At 41.6% G+C, this 21,835-nt stretch overlaps 1 protein-coding gene across 15 annotated transcripts in view; it reads left to right on the top strand.

The window, feature by feature from the left end:
• MIPOL1 (mirror-image polydactyly 1) overlaps positions 1-21,835 on the top strand; it is a 606,483-nt gene that overhangs the window by 414,936 nt on the left and 169,712 nt on the right. For 13 of the 15 annotated variants that reach the window (XM_073554200.1, XM_073554193.1, XM_073554192.1 and 10 more), the window contains one exon: positions 1,991-2,089. The exons of 1 other annotated variant lie outside the window; for it this stretch is intronic. In XM_073554200.1, the coding sequence (XP_073410301.1) occupies positions 1,991-2,089 (99 nt within the window). Of the gene's footprint in view, positions 1-1,990; positions 2,090-2,417; positions 4,028-21,835 lie in introns of those variants that run through there. One more of the 15 variants, XM_073554196.1, reaches the window with a different exon arrangement.

Raw genomic sequence — 21,835 nt, 5'->3', positions numbered from 1 at the left:
GTGACTCAGAACTCGTGTTGTCTGAACAATGTCCGAAACCTGTCCCAAAAGTGACTCCATGCCCATGTCCATGTCTGTGATCCTGACATATGGGGTCCATAGCTTCAGTACTGGGGACGGTCTAGAAGTGGTACCTGGCGGCTATCTGCAGCTCAAGTATAACTCCTCCATCGGGAGCTCCAGCTATCACCAGGTAGCTTCTTAGCTACTCCCCCCCCCCCCCCCCTAGCCTGGCTCGTGGCACAGTGGATCCACGTATGTGACAACAATTGAAAAAAACTCCAGGAGTAATATATGTACGCAATTATGTCTAGGACAGTGCTCTTGATAAGGACATGCATGACTTCCGTGTTTGGTGTTCTTCAGTGTTTTCTCATACGTACGCAAAACATGACCACCTATGAAATTGATTTTAATGTATAATTGTATGGTTAATATGGGAATGATTAAGCTGGCTATACTCTTAAGTATCTTTTAATTATCCCCTAAATGTGAAAACTTATACAGTGCCATACATAGAAGAGATTTGGTCTCGTAATAAAGCTCAAAATTTGCCTCCATTGAGGCTACATGGACTTTGGCCGCGACATATGTTGCATGGCCAAGAATCCCTCAATGCCATTGCTAAATCGCTGCATAATGAAGGCGAATGAGGTCATATTGTAATCTGTAAGGTTCTGTGTCAAGCAAGTTGCAAACATTTGGAACCAGATGGATTTTTTGCAACTTGCTTTTCACAGTACCTTGCAGGTTGTATTGTGACCCCATTCACCTGCACTATGTAGCAATGTAGCAGCGGTATAGTGAAATCTTTGGGCAAACTTGCTGTGTATCCTCAGCCTCATGGTATCCTCTGCCAGCTATCGCTCGTCTCTGTTCCTCCAGGTCTACGTCTTGCACATCTTACCCCAATAAAGCTGCTGTTTTAAGCTTGTCCACTCTGCCAGATTCCACCTGCTTGTTTGCCAACAATAAAATTCATGTTTGTATGGAAATCCTGCAGTCTGTAGCCTTTTTCTAAGGGGGCCAATAGGCAGTACATGGGTCAGCCTATCATTTTGCTTGCAGCTATCTCTCCCAACTCCTCCATACACTGGCAAGCGCTCCTTAGTTCTCCACAAGAGATCCACTGTCCGATTACTCAAGCAGTGGCTTATTTTGCCCAGAACAAAAGTACTGGCCATCAAAAATTGGGTTTCTGGATCCTTATATCATTTGTCGAGGAGGAGTTGGGAGGCCCCAATAGACATTAGACTGTTGGCTGAGCTTGACGATATCGGTGGCTTCGGGCAACATTAGTCTAATGTATATGGAGGCCTTGACAATGGCTATTACTAGTTCACTTACAACCTTTAGACTTGGATATTCCAAATTCATCTTTACTACAAGGATTCATTCCAGATCTTTTTTTTTTTTGCTGGGAAAAGTCTGGCTTAGACTTGTTTAGTACAGTTAGCTCCCACCATAGTCACAACTGTCTATTACTAAAGACACACTTTGAGTGCAGGTTCTGGTGGGCATTCGTACATGATGTACAGCGCTACATAATATTAGTAGGTATCTCAGGGTTTTTCTTACTAGATGTCTTGTATCGCTACTTTGGTGAATGCTGTGTAGTTCTTTTGAATGGTTGTTTTTTGCTGCACTTGTAGAAATATCTTAAGACCATAACTGACAAATAAACACATCCCTCCATACATCTCCAGGCAATAGGAATATCTAATTAGTTCATGAGTGGCAGCCCTAGCTTCAGCCGCTGTAGGTATAAATACTTTCCATAGAACGTTTCTGTCCATCCTAAGCTGCTGTCTCTTTTTCCTATCTCCCTTTATAACACATAATATCGTAAATTCCTTTCGCCAACACGCCTAAAAGCACCTTTTCACGCATTGCCAATAAGTCAGAAAGAAAGTCTTTTTTTCTTGAAAGATGTATTTAGAAGTGTCTAAAATGTTTCATTTCATGATATTCTATTATCCCCCCTCCTCAGTGCAAACATCTGGAAAAGGAGCTTCATCTGCTGAGAGAGAGCAAACAGATCTGTACGGATATTGTAGCTGCGCAGAGGACCTTTGATCCAGCTTCCAAGGTGAACACCTTTTCTATGACTGCCCAGTTTAGCTTTAATAACTTCGTTTTTTCCGAAGTTCCATTTATAATTATTTTTGGTCACCTGAGTAGTGGGGAGTTGTTGTCAGTGACGGTCCTTTAACTAGGTTCTCTTCTGCTCCATTGTATTAATGTCCATGGAAAACTATGGGACAGATTTACCAATACTGTAATTCTTAGACTGTACAGACTTAGGCCTCATTCATATGTCCGATTTTCACATTCGAGTGCTGTCTGTGGTTTTCACGGATGGCACTCGCACCTGTGATAGTCTATGGCGCCATTCACATGTCCTTGATTTTTCACAGACCGAGCAGTCCATGCAAAATTGCGGAGACATGTCCAATTTTGGTCCGAGAGTTGGATCAGAATCATCAATGCAAGACTTTGGGTCCTTGAAAAAATCGGACCACACTCGAGTGACATCCAACTGCGGTGCGATTTTTGTGGACTGTCAGAATGGAAAAGGTGGAGAAACTTTTTTTTTTTCTCCACATACGAGAAAAATTGATGTTACTCGGACCACACACTGATGAACATAATCTGTACGTTTTTCTGAATGAGGTCTTAGACTAGACAGCCTTAAAATGTGCCAGATTTATCATAGTGTTTTGCGATGTTTGATGGATATGGCTCATTTTTGCGTTGGCTAGTCCAAATTTTCACCACCTGTTAATTGGCATATTTTGTGGCAAAAATTTGTGCTAAAATTTTGTTTTTTTTAGTGTATATTGTCATATTTAGGCTACATCACTACAAAATAGACCACGTTCCATTCCAGCCCGCCCATGCTCTTAGGTCTCATTCACACGTCTGTTTTTCTTGTACGAGTACTATCCATGTTTTTCACAGAAAACACTTGTACCTATTGTAGTTAATGGGGTAGTTCACACATCGTTGTATTTTTCCTCGGATTGGGTGGGCCATACAAAAGCACGGAAACTTGTCCAATATTGATCCGATTGTCGGGAGAAACTCACCAATGCAAGGCCATGGGTCAGTGAAAAACCAGATTGCTCTTAGATGACATCTATGTTCTGTCCGTTTATTAAGAAATGTTTGATAGGTGAAGCTAGAGAAACCTACATCAGTTTTTTGTTTGTTTTTTTCATCCGAGAAACTCCTAAAAAACTCTGACACTGATAAAAAATAAAACACTGATGAAACTCAGACCAAGTTTTTTGTATGAGAAAATCACTGACTTCGGAATGAGTCCTCAGGTTGACATGGTGCAGAAAGTGTCTAAAAGACTGTTGCAAATTGTGCCAAAATTCTGGCAAATTTGGCATGATAAATATCCCAATCCTCATGTACTGTTGGATGACCATTAGGCAAGTTTAATAGGGCTGCGAACCAGATTTATCTTAAAGAAGCACTTCTCTCTATATTTTTATTATTATTAAATGAGTGTATATGTGCATGTAATGTAGTGTGAATGTATTAATATGCTCCCCTACCGCCATCTTCTCCGGTATCCAGCGCCGTTCTGCTCCTCTTCTGAGTGACCTCACTGCTTTACAGACTTTCCTATTCACGCTGCGCTCTGCGCATGACCTGAAAGTGGCTTTTTGCAATGTAAGGTAATGAAATGTAATGCTTCAGAGTAAAGCAAACCTGTTAGGCCAGGACTAGCACAATTTCTTGTTACTCGAGTTTGCCTAGCGTTCTCGGGTATGAACCGAGTATTACTGTTGCGAGAGTGACATGTTCGAGTCCCCGCGGCTGCATGTTTCGCTGCTGTTATACAGCCTGCTACCTTAGTTCCTACTACCTCATAACGCAAAACACGCGTCAAGGTATTGGGTAGTGTAGTTTGCACTTACAATGGCATATGGTAAATATAGGATCTTATTTACCATGAATGCTACTGCAGGAGGTCTTATAGTTCTCTTACTGCTTTAATTACCTACAGTATATGGTAGGTTATGCCTCCCTATTTTTCCGTTTTATGGGGAATTTTTTAGATTATTTTTTTTTCTGTTCTTGTATAAATTGATTGTTTATAATAAAAGTTGGATACATTTTGATATACGGTATTTCTCTTTTGCACTTTAATTATTATGCTGGTAGTTATAGGATTACGTATGTACCTTAGTGGTTCTCCTGGCCTATTTCTGCTCATGACTGTACATCAGTCATTTATACTATGTATAAATCCTCCCTCTTCAAGATATTGCAGCATCTGTTAGCTGTAGTATTTATTTATACAGACGACAGGGTGGATCATGACACCATAATAAAATGTGATGAGTATGTCCAAGGGAAGAACCACAAGAGACCTCCCAGAATCAAATTATGTCACTAATATTGACAAAAACATTTTTGTATTCTGTTTTGTGAGAATATTCGTATAAAAACTGGAAAAGTCTCCACATAGCTTCATAAACATTTTTTGCAAGGCAGGGTTGGACATTATCACCTACAGTGGATCCTCCTATGGTTGTGGTCTACACAGCTGCAGCAGAAGGACATGTCTCCATGGAGTGAAAAAATAGACTGCGGATATATGGCGAATCTGACACAAAGTCTAAACTTGTTACAATTGGTTTTCACCTTTGCGCATAAAAAAAGGGAAATCTGCAATGAAAATCCACAACATGTTAAAGGGAATCTGTCACCTGGTTTTTGCTGCCCTATATTTTAGCAGCATGATATAGGAGGTAGAGACCCTGATTCCAATGATGTATCACTTACAAGGCTGCTTCTCTGAATGCTGAGCTCTGTATAACCCTGCCCACACCACTGATTGTCCACTTTCTCCGGGGTTATACAGAGTTCATGTGTATGGAGGACTACTTGGCAGCATGTTAACTAGTCTTCTAGTGATGATATCCTGCTGATAAAACAGTTTTATCAAAACTACAGCAAGCAGCCCAGTCAGTGACATATCACTGGAATTGAGGTCTCTGCCCCTACATAGGTTTTTATGACGGTATCTTGTTACTTTATTTCCCTTCATATTTTGAGGTTCATTACCCCATTTTTCTGTTATTTGTAAAAGAGGATTGTTCTAATTTTGCTATAAAACATTTAAAGGGAATTTGTTACTATGTTTTTTGTGCCGCATCTGTGAGCAGCATGGCGTAGGGGCAGAGACCCTGATTCCAGTGATGTGTTAATTATTGGGCTACTTGACATGATGCAGTTTTGATAACATCACAGTTTTCTCTACTGCAGACATGGCAGTTCTCGGAATGCTAAGCTCTGTATAACCCCACCCACACCACTGATTGACAGTTTTCTGGCTATGCATAGTGTACACAGAAATCTACCAAACAGTGGCAGGGGGTGTGGCTGGACTACCTGGCAGCAGGTTTTCTAGTCTTGCTGATAAAACAGTGATTTTATCAGAACTACAGCAAGCAGCCCAGTCAGTGACATATCACTGGAATTGAGGTCTCTGCCCCTACATAGGTTTTTATGACGGTATCTTGTTACTTTATTTCCCTTCATATTTTGAGGTTCATTACCCCATTTTTCTGTTATTTGTAAAAGAGGATTGTTCTAATTTTGCTATAAAACATTTAAAGGGAATTTGTTACTATGTTTTTTGTGCCGCATCTGTGAGCAGCATGGCGTAGGGGCAGAGACCCTAATTCCAGTGATGTGTTAATTATTGGGCTACTTGACATGATGCAGTTTTGATAACATCACAGTTTTCTCTACTGCAGACATGGCAGTTCTCGGAATGCTAAGCTCTGTATAACCCCGCCCACACCACTGATTGACAGTTTTCTGGCTATGCATAGTGTACACAGAAATCTACCAAACAGTGGCAGGGGGTGTGGCTGGACTACCTGGCAGCAGGTTTTCTAGTCTTGCTGATAAAACAGTGATTTTATCAGAACTACAGCAAGCAGCCTAGTAAGGGACATATCGCTTCAATCGAGGTTTCTGCCCCTACATTATGCCGCTCCCAGATAGGTGGAAAAACCTGGTGACCTATTCCATTTGTGAGCAGAAAAATTAAATATTTATTTAAGCCACATCGCTGGTCCTCTATTCTGCTGCCTATATTCCTTGTGCAAATCTGTATGGAAAATTCACATAGTTTCCTTCCTGTGTAGATGTACGTAACCCAGTGCTATATGGAGCTGATTTTGAATCAAGTGCTTTCTTCTAGGAACTTTTTAATGCAGATTGATTCATTTTTATTAATGGATTAAGATGTTTTGTGTATTAGTCACATGGACTGGGGAAACTGTACTTGGTGTGAGCACTTTTGGGATGAAGAAGAACCAGCACTCATGGTTTATCATAGTAATAACTGAGCATTTTGCTTCCAGGTATACGGTCCCAGTAGGGCTGCATGCCTGTTTTAATGTGGATTATCCTTATATTTACTGTTACATGGATTTACTACTAATGAATGAAATTGGCAATCGAAACAAGGCTGCTCTTGCTGATCCTTTGCCAATATAGTATATAATTCCCCAAAATACTGCTTTTATGACTGGTAGTCGTGAACTTGTAATAGTTTGGCAGTCATAGTAGCCATTGAGCATGGACGTTATCCAACTTTTGTGGATTACCCCTGTGTTTATAATCATACGGCTCCCGATATTAAGCAACTTAGATTAGACGTTCCTGCCCATGCTATTCCCTAACATGTTACAGAAATTGGAAATTAGAAAAAAGGCAAATTCAATATTAAGAGGATTTTTGATATTTCATTAAAGTAAACTTTGAAAAAGTAAAGCCGCACAATACTCTGGGATCCTCATGTAACAATCTTTTGTTGTGGTTTGTGCTGCAGATTTATCTTTCCTAATTTACTTACAGAAAGTTATCATTGATTACATATGCAGTAGGACTGCAGCCCGAGCCTTGTCACAAGTCTGCTTGCTATCAATACACCTGCCATTTAATCCACTCCTCCCCTCTCCCCAGTTAGACACAGGTTAGGCGCAGAGGCTGCTGTAATCACAGGACTTTGCTAAAGGAGACCTTTACTTAATGCGCAAACCACAAGCAGCATGAGTCCGAGCCTGGCTACACGATTACCGCCAGGTATATTTTTCCAGAAATGCTCTTTCATAGTAGAGAATCATAGAATGTTAGAGTTTGAATGGACCTCCAGGGTCATCGTGTCCAACCTCCTGTTCAATGCAGGATTCAGTAAACCATCTCAGACAGATGTCTCTCCAGTCTCTGTTTGAAGACTTCCATTGAAGGAGAACTCTCCACCTCTCACCCTCACTGTCAAAAAATGTTTTCTAATATCTAATCTTTATCTTCTCCCTTTTAGTTGCATTACATTGCTTCTCGTGTTTCCATGTGCAAATGACAATAATGATGCTCCCTCTACACTGTGACATCCCTTCAGATATTTGTAGACAGCTATTAAGTCTCCTGTTAGCCTTCTTTTTTGCAAGCTAAACATTCCCAGATTCTTTAACCAATCCTCGTAGGACATAGTTTGCAGTCTGCTCACCATACTGACAGCTCTTCTCTGAACCTGCTCCAGTTTTTCAATGTCTTTTTTAAAATGTGTTGCCCAGAACTTATAAATTAAATTCTAATTATAGAAATTATAGTTCGAAGATCCGGCTGAGGACCATAGCCAGAAAAGAGACTAGTCCGGCGGCGTCAGCTTCTCCCAGTGCCACTCCACATGACGAACAGATCTCTCACTATTGGAAAGCCCTGTCAATCCCTCTGTAGCAGCACTAAGAAAAGACAGACAACAGCTGTGCAAGACTAGTCATTTTTTTCAACTATAGTCCTGGATCTTCTACCTAGATTTTTTTTCTGGTCCCAAGCTTTATCTTTTAGTAAAGTATATTTTCTCTAAAACACTGGATTGTTTCAGAGAAAAATATGCCTGGCTGTAATCATGCAGCCAGGTTCTGGTTCATGCTGCCAGCCGTTTCAGCGTAAATCAGCTGACTGGTTCCCTTTAATATATTTCATCTGTCCCTCTGTAGATATCATTCTATTTATCTATCATTGCGAATGATATTAGCTGGATGAAATTAAATAGTTGCAGCATCTCTCCTCCTACTGTTTCCCTTTAAATTGAAAAAAAAGGTGTGAAGCCTACAAGTGATTGAAGCTAAAAACAGCAAATAGTATATGCTCTGTAAAATGGCCAACAGCCAGGTCCTCAAAGGGAGGTATAAATCAATGAGTCTGGTAGCCTCGGTAATATATGCCAGGAAAAGTAGGTTCCAGCACATATAGTGCTGAGAGAGTTAATAGGGTGTGTCAAGGGTGGGACTGGCTGCTCATATATTCCCACCCGAGGCGTGGTACGACAGATATAAGGAAATCAAGCTGTATCATTAGGGTGATGTGTGCAAGGTGAAAAGACCTTGCTTTTGTGGCTCAGTCTCTTTCAGAGGCTGAGTGAAGGTCTGACATTTAACCAGGTGAGCTCGTGCCATGTATGGACTGTTTATTTTTCTGTTTTGATGCTGTTATACCTTTTGTACCCAGAAGAGGCTGTTCTGCTCTGTTAAACTGGATGGTTTATGGACATTTAATAAACCGCATTGTTGTTTTGAATAAACGAATCGGACCAGCATCTAACGGAGAGCCGATCCCTTACAGTATATAAATTTCTAATTTACAATTAGATATGGATTTTAAGAGGATTTTAAGTAGTTTACTGATGGTGCACATTAACTCATCCATGTTCAATTAAATATACTATATATCCTACAAAAAATTAAAAGTATAGCACACTTTTTAGTATTAAATTATTACAGCTGATACCAATGATGAAGGAGGGAGTGTCAGCTGACGCTCCCTCTCACTTCTTTCCCCCGCTGCATCTTATGTCTCAGCACAGCGGGCGCTATGCCAAGATGTGCAGAGGATCTGAAGGCACCATGAAGAGACCAGAGCAGCCAGAGAACAGGCAGAGGCAGAAGTAATTTATTTATTGTTTTAATGTGGTGCCCAATATACTGTATGGAGCAGTATGTGGGGTGCATTAAACTATATAGGACACTGTGGGGCACATTACACTGTATGGAGCACTATGTGAGACCCATTTTACAGTGTAGAGCCCTATATGGGGCCCATTATACTGTATGATGCACTATGTGAGGCCATTATATTGTATAGAGCACAAAGGGGTCCCATTATACTGTATGGAGAACTATGTGGGGTCCATTATACTGTATACAGCACTTTTTGTGGCCATTATACTGTACTAGCTGAAGAGCCCGGCGTTGCCTGGGCATAGTAACCAACTGTGGCTAGTTATAACAAATTATAATGATTATCCTCCATTCCAGTCAAGTGCCCATATACCCATTATACATATCCTCCATCCCATAGTCCAGTGCCAATATACCCATCACACATCCTCCATCCCATAGTCCCATGCCCATATACCCATCATACATATTCTCAATCCCATAGTCCAGTGCTCATATACCCATCACACATCCTCCATCCCATAGTCCCGTGCCCATATACCCATCATACATATCCTCCATCCCATAGTCCCATACCCATATACCCATCATACATATCCTCCATCCCATAATCCAGTTCCCATATACCCATCACACAACCGCCATCCCATAGTCCCGTGCCCATACACCCATCATATCCTCCATCCAATAGTCCCGTTCCCATATACCCATCATACATATCCTCCATCCCATAGTCCAGTGCCCATATACCCATCACACAACCTCCATCCCATAGTCCCGTGCCCATACACCCATCATATCCTCCATCCCATAGTCTCGTGCCATAAACCCATCATATCCTCCATCCCATAGTCCAGTGCCCATATACCCATCACACAACCTCCATCCCATAGTCCCGTGCCCATACACCCATCATATCCTCCATCCCATAGTCCCGTGCCATAAACCCATCATATCCTCCATCCCATAGGCCCATGCCCGTATACTCATCATACATATCCTCCACCCCATAGTCCAGTGCCCATATACCCATCACACAACATCCCATAGTCCTTTGCCCATACACCCATCATATCCTCCATCCCATAGTCCCATGCCCATATACCCATCATACATATCCTCCATCCAATAGTCCCATGCCCATATACCCATCATACATATCCTCCATCCCATAGTCCAGTACCCATATACCCGTCGCATAACCTCCATCCCATAGTCCCGTGCCCATACACACATCATATCTTCCATCCCATAGTCCCGTGCCCATATACCCATCATACATATCCTCCATCCCATAGTCCAGTGCCCATATACCCATCACACAACCTCCATCCCATAGTCCCATGCCCATATACCCATCATACATTTCCTCCATCCCATAGTCCCGTGCCCACATACTCATCATACATATCTACATATCGTCCATCCCATAGTCCAGTGCCCATATACCCATCACACAACCTCCATCCCATAGTCCTGTGCCCATACACCCATCATATCCTCCATCCCATAGTCCTGTGCCCAAATACCCATCATACATATACTCCATCCCATAGTCTAGTGCCCACATACCGATCACACAACCTCCATCCCATAGTCCCGTGCCCATATACCCATCATACATGCTCCATCCCATAGTCCCGTGCCCATATAGCCATCACACATCCTCCATCCCATAGTCCCGTGCCCATATACCCATCATATCCTCCATCCTAAGGTCCCATGCCCATAAACCCATCATACCTATCCTCCATCCCATAGTCCCATATACTCATCATACATATCCTCCACCCCATAGTCCAGTGCCCATACACCCATCATATCCTCCATCCCATAGTCCCATGCCCATATACCCATCATACATATCCTCCATCCCATAGTCCAGTGCCCATATACCCATCACATAACATCCATCCCATAGTCCCGTGCCCATACACACATCATGTCCTCCATCCCATAGTCCCGTGCCCATATACCCATCATACATATCCTCCATGCCATAGTCCAGTGCCAATATACCCATCACACATCCTCCATCCCATAGTCCCATGCCCATATACCCATCATACATATTCTCAATCCCATAGTCCAGTGCTCATATACCCATCACACATCCTCCATCCCATAGTCCCGTGCCCATATACCCATCATACATATCCTCCATCCCATAGTCCAGTGGCCATATACCCGTCACATAACCTCCATCCCATAGTCCCGTGCCCATACACACATCATGTCCTCCATCCCATAGTCCCGTGCCCATATACCCATCATACATATCCTCCATGCCATAGTCCAGTGCCCATATACCCATCACACAACCTCCATCCCATAGTGCTGTGCCCATACACCCATCATATCCTCCGCCCCATAGTCCCATGCCCATATACCCATCATACATATCCTTCATCCCATAGTCCAGTGCCCATATACCATCATACATTGTCTATCCCATAGTCCCGTGCCCATATACCCATGACACATCCTCCATACCATAGTCCCGTGCCCATATACCCATCACACATCCTCTATCCCATAGTCCGGGGGCCAATGTACCCATCATACATCCTCCATCCCATAGCCTCGTACCCACATACCCATCACACATCCTCCATCCCATTGTCCCGAGCCGGGTGGCGCTGAGCAGGGAGTTCCTGGAGATGTGCTGTTATGTAACCTGGCAGTGCGGCTCTGTGTGCGGCCACTGATGATGCAGTATTCTACGCCGGTAACAATAGAGCCTGGCAGTAATAGAGGAGGGGGTGATTAATTTCTGTCATGTGCTCTCTCCTTTCTGGGTGGCTAACAGTGGCTTGAAGCTTATGTTCCCGGGGATGCTTGATTTCTCCCACCTGGTCAGTGCTAAGGTGTTGTGGAGTGGGCGTGGTTTTCTACACACACACATACATACACTCAGCTTTATATATATATATAGATGGAGCACTATGTGGGGGACCATTATACTGTATCTAATGAAAGGCAATGCAGGGCCCCTTTATACTATATGGAGCACTATGTGGGGCCCCGTTATACTGTATGGAGCACTATATGGGGCCTATTTTACTGTATGGAGCACTGTGTGGGGCCATCATACTGTATGAAGCACCATGGGGGCCATTATACTGTATGGAGGACTATATGGGGCCCATTATATTGTATAGAGTATTATGTAGGTCCATTATACCATATGGAGCACTTTTTGTGGTCATTATACTATATGGAGCAATATATGGGGCCCATTATACCGCATGGAGCACTATATGGGGGCCATCATACAGTATGACGCACCATGGGGGCTATTATACTGTATGGAGCACTATGTGGGGCCATTATACCGCATGGAGTACTATGTGGGGTCCACCATACTGTATGATGCACCATGGGGGGCCATTATACTGTATGGAGCATTATGTGGGCCCATTATACTGTATGGAGCACTATGTGGGGCTGTTATACTGTATGGAGCACTATGTGAAGCGCATTATACTGTAAAGAGCTATTTTTGTGGCCATTACACTGTAAGTAGGACTGTGTGGGGATTACAGTTGGAATATCATACTGTGATGGGGTCATCATTCTTTGTCCCGGTGATTGAGGGGAGGTAGGGTAGGGTCATCATATCGTGAATATGGATGAATTTGCTATGGGGTATCATACTGTGTATGGGTGCACTTTTGTTTGCATCATAATTTATTATATATTCCAGTTTTTTTTATCCTTTATTATTACATATTTAAATTAGGCCATTGGCCATTATTATGCCAATATTTTATTCTAAGATCTATTAATTTAAAATGTACTTTGTTCATGGAACAACCCCTTTAAGTTTGTTTCCTTATGAAAAAGTTCATCATTATATTTGATAAGGAAACACTTTCTCAAATGCAGACTTTTTTTTAATAAATATCAAGGTTGGCCAGCGACTTTATTCAAGTTTTAAATTTTGTCTTGTATATTTGAGTTTGAAATCCCTGATTTAAACCATACAGCAAATTTTATAAGGAAATAAACAAAATCACAGTTGATGAAGTTTAAAAAAAAAATGCACCTATGCAATAAAAAGCTATCAAAACAAGCTAATGTGGTACCATGAGAAACTACAGCTTAGCACACAATAAACAAGCTATCATACAGGTCCATCAGGAGAAAAATAAGAGTTATACTGTAGGTGTCATAAAATTGCAATTTTTGTTGTTTTTTTTTTTTTTTTTTACAAAGTTCAGATTATTTTAAGCCACTAAAAAAAAAAGATATTTGTTTGATATTGCCTTAATCTTTCTTATTGAACTGAATAATCATGTTGGCAGGTAATTTTTTTCCTTAACATTTAAAAAATAAAATAAATAAAATAACCAAAAAGTGCAGGAATTTCGCTTAATCAGTTTTGCCTCACTTGGAATTTTAGGTCTTGTTTTGCACTATGTTATATAGTAAAGTAAAAGGTGTTTTTCAAAGCCACAACTCATCCCGCAAAAAAACAAGCCCTTATATGTTCCTTATATGTTGACGGAAAAATACAAAATTTCTGGCTCTTGGAAGAAGAGGATGAAAAATAAAATGAAAAAGTGAAACCGAAAATTAGCTGCTTTCTCGGCATAGGAGAGGCAAAGTAAAAAAAAACTTTTAATTCACTTTGCAGCTGCTATTATATTGTGTATTCACCATGAAAAATTTGGTGAAAAGTCCTCTTTAAATGCCACTTTCAAGTGTGACAGCGCAATTAAACGGGTTGCAAAATGAGGGCAGTCAGTCCTGACAGCCACCGGCACCCCATGCAATGCGATCTTGGGGTCCTTCTGACAGCCCCATGTCTGCCATGTGAGATCTCGTTTGAATCCCAGCAAGGCGCTCTGCTTCACGGGTGATTATTAGTTCGCAATATACTGCAATACTATAGTATTGCTGTGTATTCTATGCAATTGTATTGCAGTGTATTAGGCGATCAAATGATCGCATGTGCTAATCTCCTATGTGGAATATTTAAAAATGTAAAACATTTTAAAAAAAAAATATATAGAAGATAGATAAAAACAAAATGTAAAAGTTTAAATCAGCCCCCTTTTTACCCAGCGATAGCGTAATAAAGAAAATAAATAAATTTTGTATTGCTAGATGTTTAATTACTAATAGAATAGAAAAAATAATTATCCTATAGGGTGAATGCTGAAATAAAAAAAAAAAAATTATTTTACAAAATTGGTGCACTAAAAATGCAGTTAAAATCGGTCAAACGAAAACCGCTACCTTTCACATAGGTTCATTAAAAGAAGAAAAAAAAAAGTTACAGGTTCCAGAAAATGACACAAACCAATTTTTACTTTTATTTGTTTGTTTTTTTTTTACAAAGTTCTTTTTTGTTTTTTTATTTGTTTTTTTTCAACCACTAAAATAGAACAGAAAAACATTTTCTTTTTTTTAAAGTACCATATTTTGCGGATTATAAGATGCTCCGGATTATAAGACGCACCCCAAATTTTTAGGAGAAAATAGTAAAATAAAACAACCTTTTTTTTTAATAAAATGGTGGTGCTTATTATATTCCATGCGTTTTATTGTTTACCGGGGGTGGTGGCTGTGGTGAAGCGGGGTCCCAGGGTCGCGGCTGGAGGAGGCAAGAGTGGAGCGTTGCTGCAGGCCGCAGGCTGGGATGAGGGGGTGCTTGGATATGCGGCGCTCCGCTGTGTGTGTCCAGTGCCGCTGCAGGTGTCCGATGCTGCTGCGGGTGTCCGGTGCTGCTGCAGGGGCTGTGCTGACATTTTGTGAAAGGCCAGAGCCCCCGCAATTACATGGTTTCCTATGTGGTGGACTACGAGAAAATGGCTGCTGGGGGCAGCGCATGGGCAGATGGAGATCTCGGCACCAAGATCTCGGAAGATTTCCCCCCAGAAAAATATGGTAATCACCATAATCATAGTGACCTGAAGAATCATGTTGCCAGTGGATTTTTACCGTGCTGTGGACATTATTAAAATACCTACTTTAATACCCTACTTTAATTTTTTTTTCGATTTTTTTCAGTATGTTATATGGTAATATGAATGGTGTCATTCACGATAATACTTGTCCCGGTAAAAAAAAACAAAAAACAAGCCCTCTTATTTCCCGTATGTCGACAGAAAAATTAAAAACATTTAGGAAAAAAAAAATTGCAAAATCAAAAAATCGTCTTACCTTAATCTGAAGTTAAGGCCTGGATCACACTTCCGTTTTTTAAAATCCATCCAAATCCGTCGTTTTCCGTTAAAAAACGGATCCGCCATTTTTTTGGAAGGATCTGTCTGCATCCGTTTGCGGTAAAACGGAAACGGATCCGTTTTTTCACACAAAAACGGATGCAAAAGACGGATGGAGGATGCCAAAAAATGGATGTGTGAAACAGGCCTAAGAGACTTGTACATTTGCCTTTTTGATATTCTCAGGCCCTGAAATTTCAGGCTGGGAAACTGAAAAAAAATACCGTATTTTTCGGACCATAAGACGCACTTTTTTCCCCAAAAATGTTGGGGGAAAGTGGGGGGTGCGTCTTATGGTCGCAATATACTCACCTCCGGGGCTCTGTGGTGCGGTGGTGGCAGCGGGCGGGGCTCTGCGGGGCGGTGGTGGCGGCAGGCTGTGCTCCGGTGCAGGGGCGGCGGCTCCGCCGGCTTTTCCACCAAGCCCGGAGGCCCCCCGCACATCCCCTGCTGGCCGCCGGGAAGATGGCCGCCGGTCCGGGGGCGGCGCATGCGCGGGTTCTGATCTCGTCCCGAAATCTCGGGGGACGAGATTTCGGGACGAGATCTGATCCCGCGCATGCGCCGTCCCCGGACCGGCGGCCATCTTCCAGGCGTCCATGTTCCCGGAGGCCACCGCAACATGGCAGCGGCCAGCAGGGGATGTGCGGGGGGCCTCCGGGCTTGAAGGAAATGCCAGCGAAGCCGCTGCCCTTGTATCGGAGCACAGCCCGCCGCCACCACCGCCCTGCAGAGGCCCACCTGCCCCAGCAAAGCTGCCCCAGCCTCAGGACAGTTGCCTCAGCCTCAGGACAGCTGCCCCAGCCTCAGGACAGCTGCCCCAGCCCCACACAGCTTCCCCAGCCCCACACAGCTGACCCAGCCCCACATAGCTGCCCCAGCCTCAGGACAGCTGCCCCAGCCTCAGGACAGCTGCCCCAGCACAGCTGCCCCTGCCCCAGCACAGCTGCCCCTGCCTCAGGACAGCTGCCCCAGCACAACCAACCTGCCCCAGCACAGAGCCGCCACCGCACGAGCCTGGACTACTGAGTGACCCCTGTGACTACTCCTCCACCTGTGCCGGATCCCTTCCCAGGTAAGCTGAATTCGGACTGTAAGACGGACCCCCATTTGACACATTATTATTTTTTTCCCTATTTTCCTTCTGAAAATTGGGGTATGTCTTATGGTCCGGTGCGTCTTATAGTCCGAAAAATACGGTAAGTAACACTGAGCACAAGAACAAATTGGGTCATCTATTTCTGATCCCTTACCGCACCGTTTCCAGCTCTAACACCTTGCACTGTATGTGTGTGTGTGTGATTTTGGACATTTAACAATAGTTGCCATGTGCCACGTTTAATAAACTTAGAAGAAATTCAGTTCTAAAATCCTTTTTTAATTAATTCTCCTTCAGATTTTACTAACTTACAACATTAATTGATTGTAGATTTTATAGTAAGACAAAATATTTCTTTTCCATTTTTTTAAGTTAACCGTGTTTTGCTTCTATGGAATTAAGTGGATATCCTAGGAGTTTTTCTAGCACTCAGAGTGCATATTGGCCACCATGTTTTTATTTCTACCACCCTGTAGACATCCTTTTTTTCCATTTGTGTATATATTCAAGTACACAGAGTTATAACCAGAAATTGTGTGAATCTGCTTTACAGGAGCCAGTCCATCAACCCAGCCGGTAATCTACGATCCCTGGACGGGAGCCCAGACAACTGACTCTTAAATGACGGCATCCCTGAATCCTTTTTTGATTAACCAGCCTGGCATGACACACTTGTGACGTCAAGCCAGGTTGGCTAATAAAACGAAGAGCCACAGATGCCTCCAGGTAAGAGCCAGTTCACAGGGTTCCCATCCGGCAGTAGCAAATCACTGACATTGCCGATAGACTGGGGTTCTGCGAATCGACTCTCACCAGCTGTAGCAATAACGGTCACAGGTTTACTGCAACAGAGAGGAGCCAGAAGACCGCAGTGTCTGATTTCTCCTACTCCTGCACTGATTAGAAGCACATCATCTTCATATTAAACGGTGTACCCTTCTTTTAGCAGTGCAGTGGTTAATATGCTCAGTTGAGAGCTCCTGCTTTAAGGCTCATCTGTGCACTGTTAGCCACTCCCATCTCCTATATAATCTGGGTATGGGCTAGCACTCATTGTCAGAGGTAGCTTTTGCTGCATGGCTGGAGGTTGTTGGTGGTTGTTATTGGAGAAGTCGTTTGGTGGATTTATTTGTGATAGTTACTAGGATTTGAGTGAGTGATAATTCCATTTCTTCTCCTACTTTGGTATAACCCCACAATCAGGTGCATTCCTCAATTGTATATGGGAGTATGTTTGTATGATTGATATCTTCCTTTATCCCTGTTTGTATTATCTTGTTAGTCTGGTTGGTGTATTAAAGTACACGAATACTCCCCTCTTCCTTGGGTGGGAGAAGGGTACAGACTGAGGGCAGATTCAGGAGCTAAGGCAAAGTAGGTGGCCCCGGCGTCTTGACCATCAGAAGTAATCCGAGAAACAGGGCGAGCTAGGATGCCCCTAGCGTTAGGGGCAAGGAAGGAGCGCCTTGGTCCTGGGACACCCGACAAGAGAGTTGTGACAAATAAAGGAGTAACAAGAACAGAAATGACTGACATGCTGAGGGAAGGAAAGGTTTAGAGAAAGGAGATGTCTGAGTATACTTGTATGGACCCTAGTTGTCTCAGTAATAAAAGGGAAACAGCACCAGTAGTTCAAAATGGCAGAATCTAATTGCAACATAGGAAGCACAGCTCCAAATAGGTTTAAAGTAGGACTTTTACCCTAAATGTAAAAAATAGCTTTATATTAGTGTATGTGAAGCTTGAGCAGAAACCAAAGCTTGGTAGTTTGCTACAACTTGGAATGCCACAGACTGACAAAAATATCAGGCTAAGTGATTGAGATGTAACATCCAATATGGCTACCATCCTACAACTACAAACATTTTAAATAACAATATCTCAAGTACAGAGTACATAGTAGTGATACTTCATAAATCACCCTTAATGATTTTTGGAGAAAAGTCACCTATGGAGCTCCAGATACATGATGACCCCAAGAGAGCGGAGCAATAAACACCATAATGCCAAAATATCAGAAAATAAAGAAGTCTTTAATGTAATAGTATTAAATTTAAAATTCACATAGATAAATAATACAGCATATAACCCGAAACAGATAGTTGTTAACACATGAGCTGGGAAAAGCCGGATGGAAAAGATCCCTGTACACATGTAGCCATAACTTGTAAGTGGACCCAGGCATAGGGGACAAAGACATGTGGCCTCCTGAGGAAGCGACCGCGAAACGCACGTAGGGGCACGTTCCTGCATGTCAGACAAAGGGCATGGGTAAGATTAACCCCTAACTACTCTGTCTTTATACCACATGTCTTTGTCCCATATGCCTGGGTCCACTTACAAGTTATGGCTACATGTGTACAGGGATCTACCACAGGGAATAGTAGCATATGGTGACTAGGTCTAATTTATCTATGGCATTATACTATAGACGCATGGATATGATTTTAATTAGGGAGTTAACATTTTCTGCTCCCTAGCCCATTTATGTCCATGTCTGTATACAAGATTGTTTTTCCATCCGGCTTTTCCCGGATCATGTGTTAACAACTATCTGTTTCGTGTTATATGCTGTATTATTTATCTATGTGAATTTTAAATTTGATACTATTACATTAATGACTTCTTTAATATTTGCTGATATTTTGGCATTATGATGTTTATTGCTTCGCTCTCTTGGTGTAATCAAACGACAAACATTTTGGCTAATTACTTTAATTTTTAGTTTGATAGTAAATGGCAATTTGTAAGTTTAGGTAGGAACAATGAAATACTGTATGAAGAGTATGTTAATTACAGTTTTTGGATGAGGCTGTCAAATTAGTTATGTGATCATAGACTGCCCATGAAGAACCATAAATTATTAATGCTTGCAGTTCACTTTGAATATTGACCATGTCTTGCCAATTTTTGGTCTATCACAATAATCAGAGAGGTTCTTGTCTTCTATACACAGGAAACAGTCGGCTCTTCTATTGATAGGAAGGGCACAATATGATAGAACTAGACTTTCCTACAGGTCTCCATCATTAGACTCAAAGGTGCTTATTAAAATTGAAGAACCCTTCTATCTCCCAAAATCATCTGTCGAAGGAGAGTTGGTAGGCTCCAGTACACTTTGGACTGTCAGCAGAGCCATTTGATATCGGCAAGTTTGGCTATTGCTAGTCTCGCGTGTATGGGGTCGTAAGGCAGAAGGATGTCCATTTCAGTGACTGTTGTGTGTTTTTGATTGTCTACCATATTAATAGGATGTATTTTCTTTGCTTCTAGCCATATTATTGCGTATTGGTAAAAGGTCAAGCCTTGAGAATATGTCATTGCACAACAGCAAATTGTAATCTTTTATAAAGAAAGTTTGGTAATGTGAAAACTGTTGTGGCTTTATAATCCCCCTTTTTGGTCCCATCTCATTAGCAGAAATATTACCAATCAATTAAAGTAAAACCACCAGACACCACTTTAAATGTTCCATAATTCACTATATTTGCCCATGTGGCCTTAGTGTCCAAAGCAAGTACTAACAAATGTGCACCACACATACAAATACAGGGTTTTATTATACATTAATATTTCTCCTAAAATATGGGGTGACAGGAGGGAAAGCTACAGAGTCAACCAAACACCGAGAAGACCTGGCAGAGACAGTGCGGGTTAGGGAATTTATTAGTGAGAGGTACTAGTGTTTGGCATGAGAAAGAGCAGTGTTGAGACAGGAGGAATTTACAGGAAACTTAGTGTTAGTGTGCCACTTCCTGCATGGAAATTGAGACGAGGAAGCGTAAAGCAAAAGAAAGCATGTTTGTGAGTTTAAGCGTGGTAGGAGGATAGAAGTGTTAGTACTGTACAATCACCGGGGTGGAAGGGGTCTACATATTGGATGAGAGAACCAATTTGTAGAGTCAAAGTGGATAAATTGTCCATACAGTTCAGACAAAATGGTCAACAAATATTGAAGGGTAACCCCCAATTTGGGGTTACTTTAACTAAAATATCAAGGAAATTTCCCAATATATTGATATCAATAGAGTCTCAAAAATCTCCATCAAGATAGTTCTCAAAACATTCTGTGGTCGCCCTGAAACCCCACAACGTGCTGTAAACTACCATCTGATAGGGTGTCAACTAGTAACCCGTGGCACAAATAACTTCTTCCAGCTGCTCCCTGTATTTTTTGGATAAAATATTGTCAAAGCAAGGAAGGGGGGTCTTCAGTGTTTTGAGAATGATTTTCACATATGAAAAAAAAAAGTACAAAGCTTCTCCTAATCATTGCAATGTTAATCATGGACAGCACACTCATGCCATCCGTGTCTTGTCTGTGATATTTTGCTGACCCATAGACTTTTTATGGGTAATTTTGATTTAAAAAAAAACAGACAAGTTCCGATTATTTTTTCTTTTTGGACACATGGAACACATAAAAAACATGGACATGTACACGAACAGTCCCATAAATTATAATAGGTACTTATTCTAGCCATAATGACCACTGATGGACAATGCACGTAAAAAACGGCCATCTGATTGAATCCTAAAAGTGTGGTAGTTCTCGCAAAACATCTAGGACAAAGCAGCTGATAAGGAGTGTGACTGAGCTGGCTGGATATGGAGGCCCTTTTTTTATTATGTAGCTCGTAATTCCCTTTTTTTTTTATTACGTAGCTCATAATTTTGCCATTTTTTGTCATGTAAGAAATGCAGAAATTTATGTAAGAAACTTCAAAATTTATGTAAGGAACGCCTATATTCATGAAGCTTTTAAATTTAAAAAAAAATGCCATGGGCAATTCACAGAAATTGTTAGGAATCACTTGACTGTACGTTTCTTATTCTCATCCACCAAAATCAGAATTCCAGAAACTTATAGGTGAAGTTATTCATACTCTTAACAGCTTTTAGCAAGGAAATATTTTTTGGATTTTATGTTAGAATTTTATCTGGTGTAAGTGACGCTATTCTCCTCAATCTGACTTTTTTTTTGTTACCATGCTTCTCCATTTCTGAGACAAAGGTGATGAATCTAGTCTTTTAGCCAAGGGGTCAGGGTCTTCAAGAAAAAGCTTGTAGAGTTTAGGACCATGCCTCCTTGGCTAACAGGTCTAGAATTAAGGTGTTATCCAAGCATGTTATTATGTTTTGCTGTGTTATCCGAGCATGCTCGTCTGTTTTGGCGTGCTTGAAACATATTGCTTGTTGGGCAGTCCCTCCCTGCATCTGTTACGGCTGCCGAAAAATACAGGTAATTCTTTTCTGGGTTTAGTGAATCGAATTTTCACTGTTTGATGCAAAAATTAGATTAAATAGGCCCTATGGTATTACCAGATTTTATTTATGTTATGTTAATAATTTTACCATCTGCCCCTTTCGCCAAAATCTTTCTGAAGTCAAAAACAGTGTTTTATCAATTCACAAATTGTTGTAAATGAACATTAACTTATAGGATTTCCAGTATGTCAGGTTCAACTTTTGCAATCACAAATAGGGTCATAATTTTTGTGTTGTAG

The sequence above is a fragment of the Dendrobates tinctorius genome, unplaced genomic scaffold (assembly GCF_039654945.1).
Source record: "Dendrobates tinctorius isolate UK_male_01 unplaced genomic scaffold, ASM3965494v1 ptg000208l, whole genome shotgun sequence".
Lineage (NCBI taxonomy): Eukaryota > Metazoa > Chordata > Amphibia > Anura > Dendrobatidae > Dendrobates > Dendrobates tinctorius.
This window is presented reverse-complemented; position numbering and strand designations above follow the sequence as displayed.